The 23,296-nt window shown below is 54.3% G+C and overlaps 2 protein-coding genes across 2 annotated transcripts in view; one reads left to right on the top strand and one right to left on the bottom strand.

The window, feature by feature from the left end:
• Window positions 1-279: 279 nt before the first annotated feature.
• On the bottom strand, window positions 280-9,590 carry SSRP1 (structure specific recognition protein 1). The gene is made up of 17 exons (XM_082341188.1): window positions 9,443-9,590; window positions 8,811-8,946; window positions 8,197-8,382; window positions 7,462-7,567; window positions 6,977-7,167; window positions 6,641-6,871; window positions 6,397-6,500; window positions 6,185-6,313; window positions 5,724-5,945; window positions 4,896-4,968; window positions 4,348-4,486; window positions 4,185-4,230; window positions 2,589-2,718; window positions 1,986-2,156; window positions 1,763-1,851; window positions 1,033-1,219; window positions 280-784 (listed from the first exon to the last, which is right to left on the bottom strand). Exons 2-17 carry the CDS (start codon window positions 8,862-8,864, stop codon window positions 713-715), a joined length of 2,130 nt encoding a protein of 709 aa, XP_082197314.1. The 5' UTR covers window positions 8,865-8,946; window positions 9,443-9,590; the 3' UTR covers window positions 280-712.
• A 43-nt stretch (window positions 9,591-9,633) lies between these two features.
• Window positions 9,634-23,296, top strand: part of P2RX3 (purinergic receptor P2X 3) — a 34,274-nt gene continuing 20,611 nt past the window's right edge. The window contains exons 1-8 of the mRNA XM_082341328.1: window positions 9,634-11,614; window positions 18,256-18,391; window positions 18,848-18,919; window positions 19,089-19,152; window positions 19,853-19,946; window positions 20,166-20,243; window positions 20,877-21,018; window positions 21,567-21,703. Coding sequence (XP_082197454.1) covers window positions 11,496-11,614; window positions 18,256-18,391; window positions 18,848-18,919; window positions 19,089-19,152; window positions 19,853-19,946; window positions 20,166-20,243; window positions 20,877-21,018; window positions 21,567-21,703 — 842 coding nt within the window. The 5' untranslated portion in view covers window positions 9,634-11,495. The remainder of the gene's footprint in view (window positions 11,615-18,255; window positions 18,392-18,847; window positions 18,920-19,088; window positions 19,153-19,852; window positions 19,947-20,165; window positions 20,244-20,876; window positions 21,019-21,566; window positions 21,704-23,296) is intronic.

Raw genomic sequence — 23,296 nt, 5'->3', positions numbered from 1 at the left:
CCTTGACTCATATAGGTGATTAAGGATGGAGCCGGAGCTGCCCCCTCAGCTTGGCTAATGGAGTGCAACTGTGAGAGAGACTCCCTAATCAGATCAGCTCTCATTTCTAGACTCTCAGGTGGCCCATCCCAGCAGAAGAGAGTGAAAAACGATGCTTGTCCAGCCGGGAACAGAACAGGATGTACCTGGAGACTTGCTTCCCAGCTGAAGGGTCAGAAGAGTGCAGTAAACACAAAAGTGGCAGCAATACAACAGGGCTAGAGAGAAGGCATAAGGACATGGTTTCCAAAGTCGGTTCCCTTTATTAAATGTTGATTTTTCACAGACCAGAAATACAAAATAAAAGTAGAAATAGGCCCCGGTTAGGAGCTACAGACCTGACCTCACATGACCCCTGCTTGCAGCAACTTGACCAGGACAAGCAGCAGCTATATCCCAAAGGCAGGGAAAGCAGGACAAGGATTTGGATCCTGCACTGCCCTGCCTCCTACCCAACCTCTCCCCTAATTATAAAGAGCCATCCTTGTGAAGCAGCAGAGTAAGACGCCTCCCCTGCTGCCCCAGGGAAGTGCATACTAGCAGGAGAGCTTGTTCAGATGGCACGGAATCCAAGGACTACATTTCATACGAGGAGAAACTGGTACCAAAACACGGGGCGGGGAGACTGGGGGTGTGACAGGGTAAGCCCAAGAAGAGAGAATTTTCCTCCTCTCTACTCATCAGATCCTGACGCCGAGTCTTCGGAGCTGGGGGGAGTACTGGCTAGTTCCTCTTCTTCAGAGTCCTGAAAACCAAAGGTCTCTTAAAGGGAAAGGTGTAGAGTCCAGGTGCGCCCCCCAGCCATTTTTCAGTGAAGAGTCCCCAACTCCCAACCCCGTCCCTAGACTCCAGCACTAGCCTTCAGAACCACAGAATTCCACCTCTCATTTCTCTTAAGGGCCAACCACAACCCTTGGTCCAGAAACACCTGCCCCACCAACTCAGATGCCCCTCGCCCTCCCAGGCTCCAGAGCCCCCAGACTCCTGCCGCACCTCACTCCGCCTTCTCTTCTTTTTGCTCTTATTCTCCCCCGAAGAGCTCTCATCGCTGGACACAAACTCTTTGCTCTTGAAGCTCTCACTCAGCTGCCTGGACGAAGACTTGGATGATGAGCCCCTAGAGGGTGTTGATTTCTTCTCCATCTTGACCTTTACTTTCTTCTTCTTCTTTGACTTATCCCTAGATTAGCAAGAGGGGAAAGGGGCTGGGCCCTCAAGTTCCCACCCATGGTCAAGGCCAAATCTCTCCTGGCTTTAACAGGGCCTTTCCCAATCCCAGCCACACTGCCCAGCTCACTCTAAATGTGCCCAGCCAGCCACCTCAGCCCCAAGTGCCCCAAGGGAGCACATCATAAATGAATAACCGGAAGAATCAGGGGCTACAGCCTGAAGCAGCCCTATATGCAAAATTTACTTAAAACCTCTTACTTTATCTTTAAAAATCCATGTGAATTATGCTCCATAATATAAGTATTTTTAATTTCCCCATACCTTCAAATAAAATTGACCCTCTTAGGAAAATGAGCCATATTTATCCAAGTGACTTCGTAAATTCTCTAGCACATTACCCATACTTGGGCAGCTGCCTACCCAGATCTGAGAAGCACTGCCCACCACAGTCAGAAGCATATCTATTATCTTTAACACCCCAATCCTCAACCTGGAATTGCAAAAATATCTGCCAAGAAAGCAGTAACTGGGCCATTTTGCTCCCAATACTCACCTTTTAGAAGACTCACCCCGGCCCCCTTCATACTCTTTCATGGCTTTTTCATATTCCCTCCTGGCATCCTCAGCCTTGCGATCCCACTCCTGTCTCACACACACACACACACACACACACACACACAGAGAAAAACCAGAGGGAAAAATGAGGCCTCTTCCCTGACATAGGCAAAACCAATACAGCAAAGTCCCACCACCCCCTCATGTCTGCTGCTACTTACCTCTTTCTTCTCTTTGGACATTCCCTTCCAGATCTCGCCTGCCTTCTTGGAAAGATCCGTGATACTGATGCCAGGATGGTCTGACTTGATCTTCTCTCGGCTGGCGTTGAGCCACAGCATGTAGGCAGACATGGGCCTTTTGGGGGCGTTAGGGTCTTTGCCTTTCTTTACCTACGTAAGAACCCAAATGCCTTCGGCCGTCTATTTCCACAAACCCCCCCATTCTCCCAAAGAACTTATCTGGACAATTTCTTAGGGGGATGAAATGGAGAGAAGACTAAGTAGCGTCAGGCCAGACTGAGAGCTCCCCAAGGGCAAAGACCATGTCTTCCTCCCCTCTGCACCCCAGGGTCAAGCTCACTAGGGGCCCCTTTCCTTGGGCTCCTGGCACAGAAGAAGCCTGCCCCCAATTCACATCTCCCAGAAGCTGATTATCTCAAGGGCCAGAGTGAAAAATTTCCAAGATATTCATTCCTCAAGGCCATCATCGCTGACTGTAAAACTCAGCCCCGGAGGACCGGTCAGCAGACCCTACTGGTGGAGGACAGGAGAAGGTAAAGAGAACGGCTTCCCCAGCGCCCTCCCACCGAGCAGAGTCTCCACCTCCACGGGCTTCTTGCGACTCTTGCGATCCTTGGCCATCTTGGCCTTTTTCAGCTGCTTCCGTTTCTTCTCTTCCCGGTCACTGTCACCCTCGTTACTGGAGGAGCTGGCAGAGGCGTTGCTGTCAAACCTGTCAAGGAGAGTGGGACTTAGACTCGGGGAGAGAGGACAGCACCCTGCAACCTCAGGACAGGAGGAAAATGAGCCCCAAGATGCCTGCCCGGAAAGGAGAGAGGGAAGAGGACCATGGCCTCCCCCCACCAGGCCCCAACCCTGCTTCCTCCCCTTTGCTGAGGTGGCTTCAACCACACCCTCTCCAGACCCAGCCATGGCGATGGGTTACTTGCTGAATCAATCAGTGAGAAACAAATGAACCAATGCGCTTCAGTGGCTCTCCTTGGTCATGGCCTACCTAACCCAGTTCCTACACCATCCCCACATTCCTGGGGACAAAACCACTGTCTTGTCTTGCCCAGAACATGCCCCAAGTCCATTTCACCACTTCCTTGGATCTAATCGTTTTAATCTGCCCTATAGTCTTTTCCGATGAAGAGATAATTAGTTACTATATAAAAAGTGGGGAAAACCAACTTCAGTCCAACCCAGTACCTACCCAAACAACAAACACTCCTACCTGTTACACTTGGAACTCCTCAGAAGGTGGAGCTGCTTTACACCTGAATGGTGCTGAGCCGTTTTCAAAGCATTTTCACACGCATTTGCTCACTGACCTCGTAAGTATGCGGCAAGCAGAACTAGTGAACTCTAGCAGATTTTTTTTTTTTTCTTTTTGCTGCCCAACATTCATTCCCAATTCTTCTGGATTAAGAGAGTTCCAATTTCCTGCTGGGAACCACCTTGCCCCATTCAGGAGGGGCTCACCCCAACCACAGGCTCTAAGGGCGGGTAAATGGCTTAGTTCTGGCCCATCAGAGCATATCCTGGTAACTCAGACTCAGGAAGGGGCAGTAACCACACTGTTTACCACTGCTCTGAGAAAACTGGCACTTCTGGGTGTTAAACCAGTAGGATTAAGCCTGTCCAAAGCTTCTCAGGGTCATTTAACACCGCATGGGGCAAACCTATCTAAAAATAAGGAAATCAGAAGAAATAAAAAGATTCCCCACAGCTTATAAGCACCTGGGTCCAAGTGCCTGAAGCCAATTCTATCACCAGACTCTCCAGTTACATGAGCTTATAAAATTCCCTCTTACGCTAAAGTCAGTCTGAGTCGTATCTCTGACATCAGCGATCAAGAGTCTTGATGGATACAGCACGGGGAGAATACTGCCATCTCACAGGTGAGGACACCACGATGCAACGCCTGACCCAATGATCCCCAGCTGGGAAGCTGGCAAGCACTGATCCTTACTCCCATTCTCTCTCCACTGTCATTTTCTGGCTTCACAATGTGCCTTGCACTTACAAAGCATCTTGACAACTTCCAAAACATTTCCATGTGTCACTTCGCGGGAGGTCACTTCTCCACCCTCGGTCAGTAGGTAACGCTGGCACATGGGAACGTCCAGAAATATTCTGGTCCCCTAAGTTTACAGGCCGCCACCTCACCCCCACGAGGTGGACCCAAAAACTCACTCCTCTGCCACATCTTCCTCCTCTTCACCTGGGTTGAATGACTCATCTGAAAAACAGCACAGGATGCATCAACTCTGCCCCCGTGGAAATCCCAGACGCCCAGCGCCCGCCCCACGGAAGAGCCGCCCTGCCCCCAGGCACGGCACTGCCGAGGTGAGCCCACCGGTTTCTTCTCCTGAGTCATCACTGCTGTCATTGGCATTCTCCTCCCGGATCTTGCCCTCCTCCTTCATCCGTTCCAAGTAGGCATCGTGCTGGTCTTCGTCGGAGTCGGCGTATTCATCATAGCTGGGGTTCATGCCCTAGTCGGGGCAGAGGTGAGAGTGAGGGCCAACCCACCCTGGCGCCTGCAGACTCAAAAGCGCTCCCCATGCCTGTGAGTAGATCAGAGCAGTGCCCAGAAGACCCTGGGGCTGGATTGTCCACACGCAGCCAACGTGCAGGGCCTTTGCCCCGGACTTCCTGCTGACGGGGTTAGTCCAAGCCCCTCCCTCTCCCAGCCCCACTGGGGGCTCCTGAGGGGCTGCAGAGACTGCTCTAAGGTCATGCTGAGGAAACCTGCACCAGGAGGGGGAAGGGGTCACACGCACCTCTTTTTTCTATAAGAGTAAGAAGAGAAAAGAGAGTGAAAAAGAAGCCAGACAAACCCCTGCCCCTTCGCCCCACAGAAAGAACAGGAGAGAGGCTCGTCCTTTCCACACACGCAGGTACCTCTTTCAATCCTCGGTTTTTGATGTTGAGTTTTTTTGCATTGACAAAATCAAACAGCTTTCCATACTCCTCCCTGTGAGGAGAGACGCACCACATTACTAGACAGGCAGGGCCAACACAGGGGTGGACCCCATGTTGTCCTGACACCCCCGGGCCAGGACAGACTGTGGGGCTTGGAGCTCTTGACCGCACTATCCAACCCAACAGCTCAGAGGCTCCCGGAAGATGGCAGGAAGAAAGAGTCAGGCACTAGCCTTGAAGGAAACCTACATGGTCTCAAGAGTTCTGGGAAATAAAAGGCGGGGAGGGAGGTGCACCTATTTACCAATACGCACAGAGCAAGGGGAGGATGCAGGCGGAGGGGATGTGTTCATCTTTTTACTGGTCCGTATCTCATACTTCTCAGGGTTGTTATGAGGATTAAGTGTGAAGATGTCCGTAAAACGTTTAGCCCGCGGCGAGCACTCAATAAACATTAGCTGCCGTGTTCTCGGGCACAAAGCTCATTCCAGGAAAGAGGGAGATAGCATTTCCATCATGGGGGGAGTGGAGGAGAGGAAGGGCTAGTACCAAACACATAGAGCTTTCGTAATACGGAGAACGACTTTTTTTTCAAGTACAGAAAGAAAGCAATGGAGAGGCTGCCAAAGCCTGAGCACTCCGAAGAGGAGGACCAAATTCCAGGAAGCAATAGAAAAATTCTGCTCAAGGCCTGAAGAGTCAGGGAAGAGTCCCAACCCTGAAGAGTACCCCAGGCCATGCCAGCCTTCCCGGTCGAGGCTGGGTCAGCACCAGGATGCCCAGGAAGTGGCGGGCAGAGACTCTCACCTCTCAATGCTACTGAAGGTATACTGAGTGCCCTGCTTGGTCTCAATTTCAAAGTCAAAGGAACGCGTGGTGGTGGTACCGCGGGCAAAGTTGACGAAGGAGATCTCATCGAAGCGGATGTGCACGGGTGGCTTGTGGACGTAGATGAAGCCCCGCTCCAGTGGGTACAGCAGTCCCGAGCTGGCCTTGTAGGAGCAGGTGATGCACTGGGCCCCCGAGTGCCTGGTGGAAGGTGCAGGGAGCTCAGTCAGTGCCGCCTCAGCAGCAGGCGGCACAGTGTGTGCTCAGGCCCTCAAGTGAGTAAACCTCACTAAGCTGCTATGATGGGGGCAACTGACACCATCAAGCTACAACCCAACCAGGCCTCCAAAGAGCCGCATTCCCATCCCAGGACAGGTTTACCACGGAGACACGGCACAGCCCATCCCCAGCAGGCCACGGGCCCAGGCCTGCACTCTCACCCTTGGAAGTTGCCTGGGACGGTGATCTTGCGGTTCACCAGTGCTTTCATGACCCGGCTGACCATCTCATAGAGGGATCCCGACATGTTCTTGGTGAGCCGCCCCTCAAAGCGCTTCTCCACCTCTTCCCTGCAAACAGGAAGACGTGGTCACGAGCACTGCTGCCTGCTGCTGGCACACCTGCCTCCTGCCTGGGCCAGGGACACACTCACTCATTCATGTTGAGAGTCAAGGAGATGTCCTCGTCCTTCGAGAAGAGGAGGATCAGGAAGTGGTAGCGGGTCTGGCCCTGCTTGATGGGGGGATCCAGGCTGATCTGGGAAGGAAGAGCCGACCGAGTTCAGCACCAGTCAGTGCTCCACAAGAACGTGCTGACGAACTCAACACTGGTGAGATACGTCTACTAAAGACTCGGGCAAAACCCAGGGCAATGCACCCCCAGCGGTTTCTGCTTACCACAAAAAACATCTGGCGCTGGTCCTTGTGGGGCAGCAGAAAGAGACGCAGCACTGTGGTGTAGGGGATCTTGTAGTCAAAGGTCTTGCCGTGCAGGTGCAGAAAGGTGGGGTAGATACGAATGTCGTAACGGCCTCGGGGGGTCAGACACTGCAGCTCCCGGAAGATGCAGATGGCGTCTCCGGTGGCCTGGATCACATCCGCCTTCGACAGCACATTCTGGGCAAAGGCCTGCAAAAGCACACACTGGTAATCAAGCAGCAGAGACCCCGCCCCTGGGCTATCTGGGGCCTGCTCCACACCACCTGCTCCCAAGGCAACTGGGGAAGGCCTCACCTCAACGGGGTCCACGCCGTCCTCCTGGGTGGGAGGCACATAGAAGCGCACCTCCATGAGAGAGACCTCTGCGTCGTCATTCTGGTGGAATTCCAGTGTCACCTCATTCTTGCCTGTGGTGCACTGGGACACGTTGCTGAGAGGTATCTCGAAGACCGGCTGGTCGCCAATGTCGAAGGAAAGTAGCTGCCCTGTGGGGAAAAGGCGTATCAAGCCACAAGCTCTTCCCTTGGCTCTGCGTAAACTACGTTCCCACCAGACTATACGTTCCCTAAGGACAGGGCACTGAGGCTATTTTGTTAATACTGTACCCCAGGGACCAGGCACAGTGCCTGATACACCGTTGGTCCTCGATTTAAGTACATGATAAATTACAAACTGACAGGAAATCAGAAACAGTGGCAGTAAGAGAGTAAAACAAGCTAAAGACTGAAACCCTTCATCCTTCCTTCTCCCCCGAGACCTCAATCTTCCACAGGACTCACCACCAAACTTCACTGTTCCCCAATTCCAACCCTTCACACAGAGGTCCTTCTCCATGAGCTCCAGGCGATAGTGAGTTTTGAAGAAATCAGAGAGTTTCTCAAACTCCTGTGGGTAGAGGGGAGAGAACAAGCCCAGTAAACCCCAGTGGCCTTAACACAAACTTGAACGTTCTGGGATTATCTATTTCTGAGAAACTGACCCAATATACCTTTTATCAGAAATCCATACTGACTTAAAGTCTCAGCTATAAAGTTGTTTAAAAGGCTTTTGAAAAAGGTTGTTTCTGGGGACCGGCTCTCAGGCTGGGGGAGGAGTAAAAGGACTGACATTCCTGGCTATGCACCTCACAATGGTTTTCTGACTTTGTACAGGTATTGCTTTAGTGAAAGTAGAAATGAAGATGAAGTCTTTAACTCAAGCAGTTCAAAATGAAAAAACAAAACCCAAACTAAAGCATCAGGTAAGACCCTGAACCTGGATAGAGGCAATAGGCAGAAACCACCAAAAAAATCAAAACAGTAGAAGAACTTCCGGAGTCAAGGCACAAAGAAACTCCCAAGACTGACACCCAAAGCTGAACACTGAATGCTTAATAGCTTCAATGGTCCTGCACTAAGGAGCCCAAACTAGCATTTACATGGTTATCAGAAAAAGGAGCCCCACTTCTCTCTAGAAAGTTAAAAATCAAGAAGACGCCACAGTAAAAAGGGGGCTATGACAACAGGACACCTCACCGACTCCCGGAAGCCGTCGTACTTGTAGACGTGTCCGTTCTTTGTGAGCAGTTTAAGTCCGTGGCCCAGAGCTACTCGGCGCCAGATACCTTCCGTCACCTCCCCAGCCTGTATGTTGTCCACTTTGCCGGTCTTACTATTCTTGAAAATGATGCCCTGGCGGCTCAACCTCAGCCGACCATCATTCTGTTGGAAAAACAGGTCCAAATGCACGGGAACAGCACACGGTGCAGACCAGGGTCAGTCCCACCCAGCACCCCTTCTGGGCTGGCCAGATAGCAACGCAGGAGCAACAGCTAAAGGGGTGAGAGCCAGTAAGAGACAAGTAGCCAGAAAATGTGGATTCTAATCCTGGCCCTGGCATCCAGAACCCTTGCAGGCCCTCAGTTTAGGGATGCAGGGCTGAGCAGCAGGTGTGGTCCCTTCCACTTGTAACACTGTATAATTTTTGTACTCTCTCAGTATTGCTTCTTGTTGAGGTAACACTGACTCCTTTTCCAAAGTCGCTACGTTGATGATATTGCTCCATCATCAAGACAAGCTCTTGTTAGTAAACAAAACGTCTACTCCGCCTCCCTCCCTCCACCTGTATTAAAAACCCAAACCCTTCTTACCATGGAGCCTTTCACCTCCTGATACACGTCGTTGAACTCCAGTGTTTCTGCCATGCTGACCTGCCGCTGCTGGCCTCAACTGGGAGCTGGGCCCCAACTCCTGGGTAGGTGTGCAGATACACGGCAGATTGGGAATCTGAATTCGAGAGGGAGATAAATAAGTACAAAGGACAACACCTCATTCTGCCTACGGATGGAGCCAAGGGGCAACCCTTGCTGTGCCTGGGATGTCTCAAGATCGCCTCTGCCTGGGAACCTACAGGCCGACTCTGCCGAACTCCAGGGGCCAGGCCCAGCCCGGGCTGAAGAACCAGGCCTGCCTGAAGTAGCGCTTGCATCCCAACCAGACACCCGCTCTGGGCACTCCACCGGGCGCCATGGCAACAAGCAGCGGAGCCCCAGGGCCTGCCCGGGAGGCCGCACCTCGCCCGCGCCCCAACCCAGCTCAGAGTGCAGGGTTTTCCCTCCCGGAGCCCCCACCGCGACGCGGTCCCGGACCCACAGTTCTCCCCTCCCCCTAAAATGGATTCGCCCGCTGCCCGTGGATTCCAACGCGGAATGGTCCATCACGCGCATCCCGCGGGGGAGCAGGGCCCGCGCCCTCCTGGGGAACGGGGACGGCGACCACCCACCTTCTCAAGCTGTCGCCTCGCGACGGCCCGGGTGCGGGCAGTGGGCGCGCTGGGGGACGCGGAGCGGGGGTGGGGACGCGGGGGAGGGGGGGGACGCTGGGGAGGCTTTTCCCGCGTGCGCGGCCCAGCGTCCCGCCACCGGAAGCCCAGCACAAACCATAGAGCAGACGAGCTGGCTAGAGAGATGCGAGCCCGGCCCGCCTTAGCGGCGGTCACATAGAGCGTCGTCGGCGCTGGAGGACCTGAGGGAAGAGGGGTGCGCTGAAGTCCCACCCGCTTGGCATCCGACCAGAAAGTGGGAGCGCGTCGGGCTCTTTAAAAATTACAGACACTTCAGGGGATGACTAGGTTTTAAAGAGAAATTGTGTAGTTGTATTTTATCAGACTCTCCACAAATACGTATGTACGTGTTGGAATGATGTGTGTCCTCTCCTACACAATCGTGGTTTCGTGGAGTAGAAAGGAGTCTGCGGGACCAGAAGGAAAATATTTCATGAGTTGTGGAGAGAAATGACCCCTCCCACTGCCTTCTGTGAGAATGCGGCTGTTGGTGTCTCTGTGACTGTACTGCCCTCCCCTGTCACATGGGATTGGATCCATTTTGAAATGAGTTCACTGCACCCAAAAACTTAACATCAGTAACTGCAAGTTGTGAGTCGCCTGGAAGGGGCTGGCCAGCGGCAGTATCAAGTTCAAGTGCTGGTGTCAGATTCACCATGGAGCCGGAATTGATCTGAAATCACATCAGCCTGGGATTGCAGAAGCCAGGCCCCCCCTTATATAGTCCTAGGGTGCATCTTGCAAAATCAGAGGAGGCCAGACCTGGAAGACATGTTTGGGTTCGTCTGCTCCAACCTCCTTTTGCAGATGGGAAAGCTGAGGCCCTAAGAGGAGTGGCCCAGGGTCTCAGTGGGCAACAAAGCTGAAGACTAAGAATCCAAATCTACTTACCGCAGTCTAGTTCTCCTCTGTCAGCCTCACCGTGACCCTACATTCAGAATGAGTGATAATATGTGTTGTGTATGAAGACATCAGGACAGAATATTTAAACTCAAGATTTCTCTGACAATCTGACCTACTGTTACACCAGCTTGCTAACTCGATCCTGGGACAAGAGACAACGTGAATGCTCTGTTGCTCCCTGAACTCATAACTTTAACCTCTGGGTAATGGCTGTTACCGCACTATCTAGCAACATAAATTCAACTAGATTCAATAAATATGTATTGAGCTCTGACGCAGTGATAAGATTTGAGGAAACTAGTAAACAAGATGGAAACAGCGCCAGCCTTCCAGGACCATGTAATCTAACAAATGATTCAGATAAGTAAACTGACAGTAAAACAAAACCCAAAAAAAAACCCAGTATGATAATGCAGTGTTAGAGGTAGAGCTTCAGCCACTGCCAACATGAGCAGGAAATGGGAACTATAGGACTCTTTAATCACACCTTCCCAGGAGACCAAGAGACCCCCTCCCCGTGACCCATGCTATTAGTGGCAACTCGAGAAAGGAGGGGATGGCTGTAGAATCGAGCAGCTTTAGGAAGACGCTCAGGAATGAAGGGGATACTCAGCTCAAGCAGGCTGTTAGGTGGCTGGGGGGTGGGATATTGCAAGGGGCTTTCAGGAGAGCATGAAGCAGCTGGTGAGCCGGGCTGAAGATGCAGCATAAGAGAACGGAACAGAAACGGTAGACAGAGTGCAGATAAAACATGAGTCCCAGAGGGCCGTAGCCAGATGCATCCCGGGCAATCAGGAGCCTGGGATTGGAGACCCCACCCCTGCCATGACATCACGGGGGAGTGGGGTGGAGACGAACAAAAAGGGGGTCCGCCACCCTGGCCCTGGACTCTTGGCAGCCCAGAGTGTCAAGAGCAGAGAAAGGCTGAGAGCATTGGGCTAGGGTGGCCCGACTTAAAGGGACAGGCTCCCCATTCCTCAAGACCCTCTAAGCTGCCCCCTCCAGGGCTCCATCTCTTGTCTCCCCATCCCTATGACCTCTCCTTCTTGAGGCCACCATCGGGTCTCTTCTGAGGGGTCCTTCTCTCAGCATGAACTGCATCTCAGATTTCTTCACCTACGAGACCACCAAGTCGGTGGTTGTGAAGAGCTGGACCATTGGGATCATCAACCGCGCCGTTCAGCTTCTGATCATCTCCTACTTCGTGGGGTGAGTCTGTGGCCCTCAGGTCCAAGAAGGAGGCCTTCCCGGCGTCCTGTCCTCCCTGTCCTCCCCTCGGTGTTGCTGCCCAGCTGCCTGAGCTTCTCCCCTCTCGGGGCCCACAGTCTCTTCCATGGGGCCACGTCCCAGAAACTGGCTTCTGCTGCCGCCATCGGGGATCTGATCCCCAGATGCGTTCTTTTTCCCAGTAAATCCTCCGGAGTTGGGCAGTGGCCTCTAGGCACACACCCCAAGGAGGGGAGCCCTTGCCCCTGCACCACCCTCCACCAGGAGAGGTCCCAAGTGACCAGCTCCCCTCCCCTCTCTCATCTCCCCCCGCCCCAAGCCAGAGAACAGACAGAGCCCCCCACACACACACATCTTTCCATTCCCCTCAGTCAACTCTTCGGGGGTCTCAGAAAGACAGGGCAGCCAGGGAAGGGGAAGGGAAGGCGCTGAGACAAGGGAGATGGTGACGGGTTGACCAGGTGGATGGCAGAGGGGGAAGGAGAGAACGGACCCGCTGTGGAATGAGGAACACCTGTCTGGCAGGGAGAGATGCTGAGAGAACCTGGAAGGGGAGAAGCCCTCTCTCTTGGAGGGCAGGACAAAGCAGGGCATTGGGTGAGGGCCTCTGTCCCTGGGGAGGGGTGGGGAGAAACACAGGTGCAAATGCCACTCAAGGGGAGAGTTACTGCGGAGAGAAGTGGCTTTTCTGAACATGATGTAAGGACTCCCCTCAAGAATCCAGAAATGCTCCCTTTTGTCAGGAAGCATAAATTCCCTACCTCTACCTGACTTTGTACCCTAGAACCCATCCTGGGAGTTGCTTAAGAGCCATCAAGGTCCAAACACCCCCCCCCCCCCGCACACACACACACACACACACACAGATATATATGCACAGAGGTTCATGGAGCAGACAATGGCCGGGGGAAAACACAGGTTCTGTCCTTCTTGTGGTCATTTGCATTAGGAAAGCTGGGCAGAAACCTCGGGGATTTTCTTTGCTGGCATGCGGGTCTCTAGGCTCATGCTGTTCCCTGAGACAACAACAGTTCTGTGTGTGTGAGACAGGAAGCCACTGATGACCGTCAGGAGTTAACGCAAGGAAATCAAAGGAGACCTGTGTGCATGTGGGCGGGCGCTGCGAGAGTGAACCCGCTGGTCTGCGAGGCCGGGTAGCATGTGAGGGTGTGCCTGGAAAGGTGGACAGACGTGGATTAAGGGATTTTTTTTGCTCCACATGCTGGGTGAGAGGCAGTGGGCTCCGTTCCGTGGACGTTGTAGGCAAGGCTAGACAACCGGTGCTCCTCTCGGAGACATTAGAGGAGGGATTCAAGCTTTGGGGTAGGATTAAACGGCGTTAAATGAAGTTCCCTTCCAACTTTGTGGTTTCACAAGATGTGATGTTTGCAGATGTTCCCCAGCTGCATGTCCAGCGCCTGGGGCAAAGCTGCTTCTTCAAGGCTCCCTGTTCCCATGTATATGTGAGGCTGTGTTGTTTATAGCCGCAAAATGGTACGTTGGTCCAGGTGAGCGCAAAAGCTGCCTCAGCACATTCCGGCCTGGCTTGGCTCCGTGGGCTCCAGGCAGGAGACTGATGGAGGGTAGACACAGCAGGCTCCGCCACCCCCACCCCCGCCCCCGCCACTGCCCTTGTCTCTCCCTCATCCTGATCCAGTCTGATGCTCCATCCTCAGTGCTGGAGCCCAGCCTGCTGGGGCGGGCGTGCGAGGCTCTTTGGCGTCTGGATATCCCACCCCATCGATCTCCCGGCCTGACAGCTCCCCACAGAGCAGTGCCTGGCAGTTACGTCAGTGCGCTCTTTGGCCCGGCCCCTGGCCTGAGCCCCATCTTTGTGCACATGAGCCCATGCACTGTTAGGGCTGCACGAACCCATTGTCATGAATGTAGCAAAAAATGTATCAGGCGTCTCTTCATGACAGGCATTAGGCACCGAGGGGAGAGCAGTGGGCGAAAGCAGGAAGGGTCATCGCCCTTCCTGTACGCGCTGGAGGTCACGGTGCTAGAGACGGATATTAATCAAATCATCTCCACAAGCAAACGTAACATTCCAGCTGTGGCTGAGGGTTGAAGAAGGGCCGCACAGAGCTAGGAGGGCCACTAGTGCAGAGGTGTTGGAATTTGACCCGGTCGGGGAAGTAAGGAAAGGCTTTCTGGAGACGTAACATTGAAGCCGAGAGCTGAAGGATGAGTAGAAGCAACCCAGGTGAAGGAAGGGAAGGAAGGGGGTTCAAGGCAGGGAAACCCAGCTCTGCAAAGAGAAAGAGCCTGGCAAACGCGGGGAAGGCAAGGTCTTTGTGGCTGGAGCAGAGAGAGCAAAGGCGAGGATGGCGTAAGATGGGAGTGCCGTCACAGGCAGAGGCCAGACTTCAGACACCCTCAGATCTTTCGTTTTTACAGAAGAGTAATGGACGTGGATGGGAAGCTCCTGATGCGTTTTAACCTGTGTGTGTGTGTGTGTGTGTGTGTGTGTGTGTGTGTGTGTGTGTGTGTGAGAGAGAGAGAGAGAGAGAGAGAGAGATGGGAAGATTGCTCTGGCTGATACACCAAGGATTGGAGTGGGTAGAAGTGGATACAGGAAAACCTGTTAAGGGTCCATGCAGTCCTGAGAAGAGAGATGATCATGGCTTAGACTCAAGAGAATCTGAAAGGATTTTTAGTGCTTTGATGTTAATGCTTAACTTGAATCTCTTCTGTATGAGCCCAGCCAGGTAGACCAGATGCACAGCTTTACCTAGGACGTATGTGACATGAGCCAACCATTTCACACAGCAACACACCACCTACTCGACTACACACACACACACACACACACCCACACACGAGAGGCCAGGACTTACAGGTGTTTCTCACGTTCTCTTTTCAGGCCCAGGTCATAATGCCCAGTCTCCTCTGGGGGTGGGACTTCCTAAGAGGCCACCCCCTTCCTGTATCCTGTGGGCCCCTGAGGTGGAGGAAGAAGATCCCTGGGGCCTGAGTCCCCAGAAGCAGCAGGCAGCGCTCGGCCTGAGGTTGGTTTCCAGGGAAGCCACCTTCCTGGAAACCAGCAGGGAGGGCATTCCCGGCCCTTTGATGCTCCATCCGTGGGAAGGGCCTGTGGAGGTTGATGGCGCCCCTGACCTGTCCCAACCCTGCTCTTCCCGCCCTGTTCCTCCCCCTACGAGGCCCATCTGCACAGCCATGCACTTTGATTCATGATATTCAGCCTCGTGTAAAATCTTATGTAGCTCAACGTGCAAAGCAGTTAAAAGGGGGAGCCCCTCTAGTTTAAAGAGGGGGGCGTGGAATCCCACCTTCTCGGCCCCCACCCCTCCTCTCAGCCCAAGGTAGCCCCTGAGCCACCTGGACGGCACACCAGGTGCCTTATGGTGGGAAGAAGTGTTGAAACCCCTCCTGCAGGTCAGGAGAGAGGAGTGGTTTTCATTCTTGTGTCCCCTGCCCCCTCACCGCAGCCCCGTGAAGGGGAGACCTGGTTAGAAGTCTGGCTCTGACACCAACAGGAGCGGAGCTTGGACAGGTCACTTTACGTCTCTACGTCTCAGTCCCCATATCTGGAAAATGGGTGTAGGAATGCCCCCTCCGAGAGTCCTGGGAAGGGGAGGTGACATAAGCCAGTGCCTGCCTGGGACGGGTGACTCAGGAAGATGGTGACAGTTGTTATTTCTCAGATTTCCCCGCATGTCCCCCTTTCGCTCGGCCCAGCTCACACCTTCCTGAGAGACCCCTCTGCTCCCCGCACACACACGCACACACACGCCCTCCCCGGCCTCCTCCCTGACTCCCGGGGCGGGCTGGACAGCAGGGTGCTGGGACGCTGCTCTGGCCTCCTTCCTGCACATCCCACCTGCCAAGGAGTTGCCACCCGCCTTCCGCTCTATAAATAATGAACCAGGAACGCGAGAGAAAAACAAGTCAGAGCAGCAGAGTAAATGCCAAGAACTGAAGGCTCAGTCCTGCCCCATCTCCTCAGCCCTGGCCTCTGGAGACAGACTCAGTCCCTCTCTTCTGGAAATGAAGTATCCCCTTATCCTGAGCTGCCCTGATGATGTCCTCGGGCCCCCGGTGCCACTGAAACGCTTCCGCTTGTTATTTAACTCGAAGAGAGAATTCTGATGTGGCCTCACCTCCCGACTGGGCCCAAGAAGGAGCCATGAGGGTGGAGGAGGAGGAGGAAAGAGGCTGGTTAATTGTCCCTCGAGCCCTGGGCTCTTCCTCCTGAGACTCTCCTGAGCTAGGAGGTGCTGTCCCTGGTGATGGGGCAGGGCCAGCAGGACGAGAACCAGGGGCCAGTTCAGGGGGCCAGCTGTGGCCAGGCCCTGCGTGGAACACAGCTGGGGACCCCCCGGGGTGGCCGTGAGCCGCTCTGCAGCCGTCTGCCGGGGTTGGAACCCGCACGCCAGCTTGGCGAGTTAGCACACTGCTATGTGCCTTGGTTCCTTCGTTTGTAGCATGAGGATAATAACACAGGTGACTCGTTGGGTTGTGAGTAAGGATTCAAAGAATCCTCAACACGTACAGCACTCCGCGTGCTGTGTTGATTATACAGTGATAAACAACCATCTGAACTCTGCTTCTCAGAGTTCTGAATGTGACCAGACTTTAAGGACAGGGGAGGGGCCCCAGGAGACCATTTCACTGATCAACGCTCGGAGGAGTGTCCGTTCCGTGGCCAGGCACACGGAGGTTCCAGAAGGGTGTGTGGCACCTGTGGCTCCCACCCGGGTGAGGGCGCAGCAGCGGCAAAGGTGCTCCCGCTGCAACCTCCCTCCCTTCACTCCAAGGGCCCCAGCCCGGGAGCTGGTGGCGCTCTTTTGGATGACTTCACCGTTTTCCGTAATAGCGATGCTCCCTTCCCTTCTGCCAGGACGTTAGACGGCAGGTGGGATGTTTATGGGAGCCACACTCCCTTCGGAGACCTTGATGAAACCCCTCCCAGTTAAAAAACAGAAGAAAAGTGCTAGGGAAGTAAAGCACGGCGGACTTCCACGGAGGCGTGGCGTTCCCGGGAGCGTTTTACAAGCAGGCGAATAAGTCTTAACGGTGCATTACTCAGAACGCTGCCTGGGATAAGGCAGCAACCGTAAAACAGGTGACAGGTTAGGAGCCCTCTGCCAGGCTGGCTGTGACCAGCCTTTCTCTCCCACTCGAGACAGCATTCAGAATTCAGGGGCCTGAGGGAAGCCCCAACGGGGGGATGACTCTGAACCCTCTCTCTGAAAACGGAACGAGGAGCCGCTTGCAAACGTCAGCCTGTGTTCCCATCAGCAGGACCCCACAAGTGACCGTGACCCCGGCACGACCCGGGAGCTGCTCCCCTCTGCATCTGCCAACATCAGGGGGCCCCAGAGGTCAGAAAACTCCTGGGCTTGATGTCCTAACCCCTCCTCATAAACTCCTTGGGTCAGCCTGCGAGCTGCCCTCACCGCTTCCCAGCCTGGGAGCCTCCCCCAGCTTTGTCTCCTCTGTGCCACGGTCTCCGTTTCTGCCACTCAACTTCGTCCGCTGGAGTTCTGCAGCCAGATACCACCCTGGTTAGCATCAGAAAATGGCCCTAACCCCCCCATTTCCAAAAGTGCGCTCCTAGATTCCCTGAGATGCCACCAGTGTTTCCCCAAAGCTGAGCATACGCAGCACTTTCCAAACACATTTGAAGAGGTTTTCTCGTCTGCACAGCGGGGACAGTGAATGTGCCTCCCCACGTGCTGTCAGGAGCAAGTATTGAGGCCCCGCGTGGTTCTGAGGCCGAGAGTGGCTTGAGCCTCGAGGGCTGTGATGGGTGATTTCACGTGGAAAGGTGGGCACCTCGCGGAAACGCAGAGGGAAACAAGTGATGTGTCGGCAGGCCCTTCTTGCTGCTGGGGGAGGCTTGGAGGGAAGAAGGGAAGGGGCCCCTCCCTGATCCACGTGGTCCCGCGCTGGCTTGAAGCTGCAGGGAGAAGCCAGTACAGGTAAATGCCCACTGGGTGGCAGCAGAATCCAACGAATAAGATTAGAGGCCCCCTCCTCCCTTCCCACCCGACTCCCTTTACCTGCCAGGTGAAGGCTTGGCAAGGCCCCTCCTTTCCTCCTCTGGCCCTTCTCACCCGACCCTTGCACAGACGGAGCCTCTGCGAAGCGCCCAGCTCCCAGGGCCTTCACTGACTTGTTTGCTGAACACCTACTATGTGCCAGCACCTAGGATACAGCCATGAACAAAGCCTGGGATGCACAGAGCCAGAGGCCTATGATCCTCTCCCTTCTCTGTCCAGATGCCAGCCAAAGAGGGAAAGACAGTGTGTTCTCAAGAGGGGTGAAAATTGGTTCTTGGAGAATAAAAAGTAAACTCACTCTTTTTATGTATAAAGCACAAAAACACAAACAGTACATAAATGATATCTACGGTATTAAAATTTCCAGGGGGGTACAATTAGGGAAAAAGTCTAAAAGGGCTCTTTAAGGAGGAAGTGAGGGGAAAGGTAGAGAAACATGAGTTTAAGCCAACCCAGGGCTCACTCGCAGGGCCCATGCCCCCTGCCAGGCACCCCATGTCCTCTTGATGTTGACAGGAAGGGGACCTCTCCCAGCCTCTGTGTGAAGGGTCTAGCCCCTCCTCTGTTGCTCTCCGCCCCTGCTCTCCTGCCCAGGTGGGTTTTCTTGCACGAGAAGGCGTACCAGGTGCGGGACACAGCCATTGAGTCCTCGGTGGTGACCAAGGTGAAGGGCTTTGGACACTATGCCAACCGAGTCATGGACGTGTCTGATTATGTGACCCCACCCCAGGTAGGGTCCCCCTACCTGCCCCGGGGCGCTGTGGGTGCCCAGACACTGGGAAGGTTGAAGGGGAGAGGGCAAGACAAGGAGAGTGCCAATGGGTTTCCCAGACCAGGTTCTGTGGCATCGGTGATCCAGAGAACCCCTTCCCCAGCGTCTGGGAGGTGTTGGGGGCTTGGGCCTGCCTTCCCACTAGGCAGCACTAGGTATCGGGGAGGCTGGGTTTCTCTGTAGCCCTGGCTCAACTTGTCCTGAAATCAAGGACAACCCACAGAGGGAGCAAGAAGGGCCAGGTGGGTGGGTGGGTGGGTGGAAAGAGCCTGGCTTGGACCTCGCCTCTGCCTTTTATTAGCCCCGTGACCTTGGCCAGATTTCTTAGTCCAAGCCTCGGTTTCCTCGTCTGTACAGTGGGGATAACAGAATTAGCACTGTTGCATTTTTCCTCTCCCTTCTCCTCCTCCCAAGGGCACCTCCGTCTTTGTCATAATCACAAAGATGATTGTAACCGAAAACCAGATGCAAGGATTCTGCCCAGAGGTGAGGGGAGGACAGCATGGTGGGGGGGGGGGGTGAGGGTGTGAGCAGAGGCCCAGGGCCCAGCCTTGGAGCTGTGTCCGGGGACCTCCACCCTCCAGAGGCCGCCGATGGGCGGGCCCCGCCCCCCCAGGAGCCAGTGCGGGTCCTGCACGCTCCTGTCTCCCCGCAGAGCGAGGAGAAGTTCCGCTGTGTGTCAGACAGCCAGTGCGGGCCCGAGCGCTTCCCAGGGGTGGGTGAGTGCAGCCCCTTCCCCACCCCTCACTGCCCCGCACTGTCAGTGGGGCCCTGGAGGCAGCACATCCCCCCAGGGGAGAGGCCACCCTAAGGGAGGGGGTGGGAGTTGGCCTGTTCCATGTCACGCTGCCAGCACTGATGGATGCCCGCTGTGGGCCAGCCCAGCGGGGCTGCCCCCAGAGTTCCCAGGCCAGGGATGGTGCTGCAGACAGGTGTGCCATGAGGTGGCAAGTGCTGTCACGGAGGTACTGTGGGACCCCGGGGCAGGGAGGGAGAGAGATTGGTTCCTGGTGGGTGACCCCAGATGGCTTCCTAGAGATGGGCCCTAAAGGATGGGTAGGATTTGGCAGGATAGAGAAGCTTCGAAAAGGGCATTCTAGGCAGAAGCAACAGAAGCAGCAAAGGCTCAGAGGCAAGAAAGAGCAAGTGGTGATGGGGTCTTCAGGGAGACTGGGGCTTGGAACGTGTGAGGGGAGGGCTGTCACCTCCCTCTGGCTTGTCTAGGGCTCAGGAGGTGAGGAGGGGAGAGCCCTGCAGGGCTAACGGACCCCCAGTCCCTGGCCCTGCCTGTCCTCTCCCTCCACCTGCGGGGTCCCTGTGTGCGTTGTGGGGGGGGGGGGCGTCCCTGATGGAGGGGTGGGGGGAGGAAGGGGTGAAGGGCCAGGCGTGCATCTAGCAGTTCTGGCTCCACCCTCGCAGGGATCCTCACGGGCCGCTGCGTGAACTACAGCTCTGAGCTCCGGACCTGTGAGATCCAGGGCTGGTGCCCCACCGAGGTGGACACGGTGGAGATGTAAGGACCCGAGGAGGGCAGGCGGGAAGAGGACCCACCCCAGCTCTGCTCTGCCAGCAGGGGGCGCTCTGCATCTCTGGGCACCCCCAGTACTGTCCACTCCCAGGGCGGGCAGTGCCCACTGGGAGATGCTCCCAGGAAGGTGGTCCCTGGGATGAAAGCTCCTCCTGTTTCCCCTCTTCTTCCCAAGGCGCTAAGACCTCCTGCTCTCGCCCACAGGCCTGTCATGATGGAAGCTGAGAACTTCACTATTTTCATCAAGAACAGCATCCGTTTCCCCCTCTTCAACTTTGAGAAGTGAGTTCAAGCTCCCTCCCTAAAACCTAGAAGCAATGCTGCCACCCCACCCTCCCCCTCCCTTTCCCAGGAGGGGAGACACCCCTTCCTCCCCATCCCCCAGCTTCCCGGGGCTCCTATTCCCAACCTCCCCAGGGTGGACTCTGGGGCCAGTTTCTCTGCCAGCCTCCTGCCCTGGGGCTCGGGACCCACGGGGGCTTCTGCTCAGAGCAGGGGAGGGACAAGCTGAACCTGGGCCTGGAACTCGGACGCCTCCAAAGGTGGGGCCAGAGGCGCCCCTACCATCTCTCTTCTCCCCACCTCAAGCCCAGTGTGGGTGTCCTTTTTCTCTTAGTTCAGCCCCTCTTCAGTGACTTCCCCATTTGGCGACTCCTGGGTGGGTGTCGGCCACATGCAAAGCACAAGGCGGGCACAACAGAGGAGCCAAGGGCAAAGACTCCTGCCCTCTGGGAGCCCCGGCACACAGAACCTTCTACGGGAGGGAGGGGTAATCACCAGAAAGATGTAGGGGCAGAGGGAAGGGAGAAGGCGAGTGTCCAAGAGAGCGGCGGCCCCGAGGCTCCTGACGGCTAGAGGAAAATCCGAGCGTGACTGTCCTCGCGTTAACCCTGGACCTTGCCCTCTCCTCCCCAGGGGAAACCTCCTTCCCAGCCTGACTGCCGCCGACCTGAAGACATGCCGCTTCCACCCCGACAAGGCCCCCTTCTGCCCCATCTTGCGGGTGGGAGATGTGGTCAAGTTCGCGGGGCAGGATTTTGCCAAATTGGCCAGCACGGTGAGGAACGAGCCACTCTTCCCTTCCCCGGCCTGGGGGCCCTCGGGCAGGGGGAGCGGCTACTGGGGAAGAGGAGCTGCCTGTGGCAGCGCCACCTGGTGGGGGCATCCCAGGCCTGCGACCGGCTTTGTGCCTGTCCTACCCACACCTGCCCTGAGTGGTCTTGCCTCCCGCCCAGCCTCAGTTTCCCATTCCTGTCTTCATGCTTCACCTGCGGGCAGAGGCCTCACATCTCCGAGGAGGTCTACACTGTGGGAAAGTGGATCTGTGGCTTCCTGGGTTGTAGCTAAGGGACTAAAGGCACCAAAAACAGGATTTAGAGGCTCAAGGGCTGTCACCCTGAACTACAGAACTTCTTTACTAAGCAACATGTGACAGACCGCTCTTCTTTCTCCCGACCTCTGTCCTCCACCTGGAGAATGAAAAGAAATCACTTGTCCATTTGTCATGACATGCACCCCCCCACACCGGGACCCACTCCACTCCGACCGAGGACCGGGAGTCGGGGGCTGTGGGAGGACTCACATCTGCCCCCTTTCTCCATCCAGGGAGGAGTTCTGGGCATTAAGATCGGCTGGGTGTGCGACCTGGACAAGGCTTGGGACCAGTGCATCCCCAAATATTCCTTCACCCGGCTCGACAGCGTTTCTGAGAAGAGCAGCGTCTCCCCAGGCTACAACTTCAGGTAACCCCCGTCCCCTGGGACTTCGGGAGAAGGAGGCAGGGCTGTCCTAGAGAACGACACTTCAGGCAGCAACGCATCCTGGGCAGAGACGGTCCCACTTCCCCCCCCTCAGGTTTCAGCTCAAAATTAGGAAGGACTTTCCAGCAGTCGGCCACTCGGAGACGGACAGGCCATCCTGTGAGCTCCCCGTCACAGGGAGGGACCTGTGGAGGATTCATGCTCCCAGCCGGCAGTTAGACTACAAGACCAGGGTCTCCTGAAATGCTGGGTTCTGTGATTCTGAGCCCATTCTTAGCTCTGGCTCTGAAGCTGTAGGTAGTCCCATTCGTCTCCTGTCCCGAATTTTCTGAGGTTTCTCACTTCACAAAGCAAGAGCGATAGTTGGTATCATTTTACAAGGTGGAAATTTTGCATTTCTCTCCATAACCAGGAGATTTCATCTGAGTCACAAATAACAATTACAGTGGCCGTTAGTTTTTCAGTGCCTTTCCAAACAAGAACTCATGCCAGTCTTTAAATATCATCTCAGTTATATTCCCAATGGCCTTGAGACATAAGGGATCCCTCTCCCCATTTTGAAGAAAGGGAAAGAGAAGAACTTGGGGTAAACTACTGGGAAACAGCTGAAAGCCCTTGAAAAGCCCTTGACCTTCTCCCATCCTCATTTCCTTATCTATGAAATGGTGATGGTATCCTTATTATCTTGAGGAGCCTATCAGCCAGTGTGTGAAAAGCTTCAGCTCTCGGGAGTTTTTTTCCCTCAATTTTTTAAGATCCTGAAGTTTCTGGCAGGGCCCTGATTAAGTACACAGTGTTATATACACTAAACAGGCTAAATTAGGTAAATAGGCAGGTATCAGGAAAAAATATGTATAAGAATATATTTCAGTTATATATTCAAATTCCCTTTGTTATAGTGGTATTATCCAATATAATGGTATCCATAGCAAAAAAAAAAAAAAATCATTTCACCTTTTTTCCCACCTTTATTTGTAGTTTAAAAAAATAATGATCTGCCCCATTAAGCTTTATATTTAATAGTTTAAAATATATGTGTATTCTCTGGAAAGAAGAATTTTTTAAAATTGAAAGTGCCTTCATAATCAACTCTAAACTTAAAAAAAAAAATCCATAGGAAACAACACATATTTTAAAGTAGGTTAAAAATACCGTTCGGCTCCCTGGTAGAAACTGGCATATTTATTCAGTCAGTACATCACACTGAGATCAATACAAAGGGTATTTGTACGGTGGCTTAAAATAGGAACAAATTAATAAAATCCTCGTGATCTAAAATGCAAGTTTTCATCTTCATAACTTCTCTCTGGCCACTGGGAATTCTTCAGTCTTCCAAATAACTCATTTGGCAGGAGAGCTTATGAAGAATATAGCTAGTTTGAAGACCCCGACTCTTGGTCTCATACAGCTTTAGAACAAAGTCTTTCATTTAAAGAAGAATTGGTTTGGAGTTCCTTACTTCCAATGTGTAGGGGCTTGGCTGACACACGCACACACACACACACTCACACACACACACACACACACTGCCCCCACCCTCTACCCTCTACCCTCTATCACCCCTAGGCACAGCAG

This window comes from Balaenoptera borealis (assembly GCF_965194805.1).
Source record: "Balaenoptera borealis genome assembly, chromosome: 11".
Lineage (NCBI taxonomy): Eukaryota > Metazoa > Chordata > Mammalia > Artiodactyla > Balaenopteridae > Balaenoptera > Balaenoptera borealis.
Note: the sequence above shows the minus strand (reverse complement) of the source record. Positions and strands in the feature narration are given on the sequence as shown.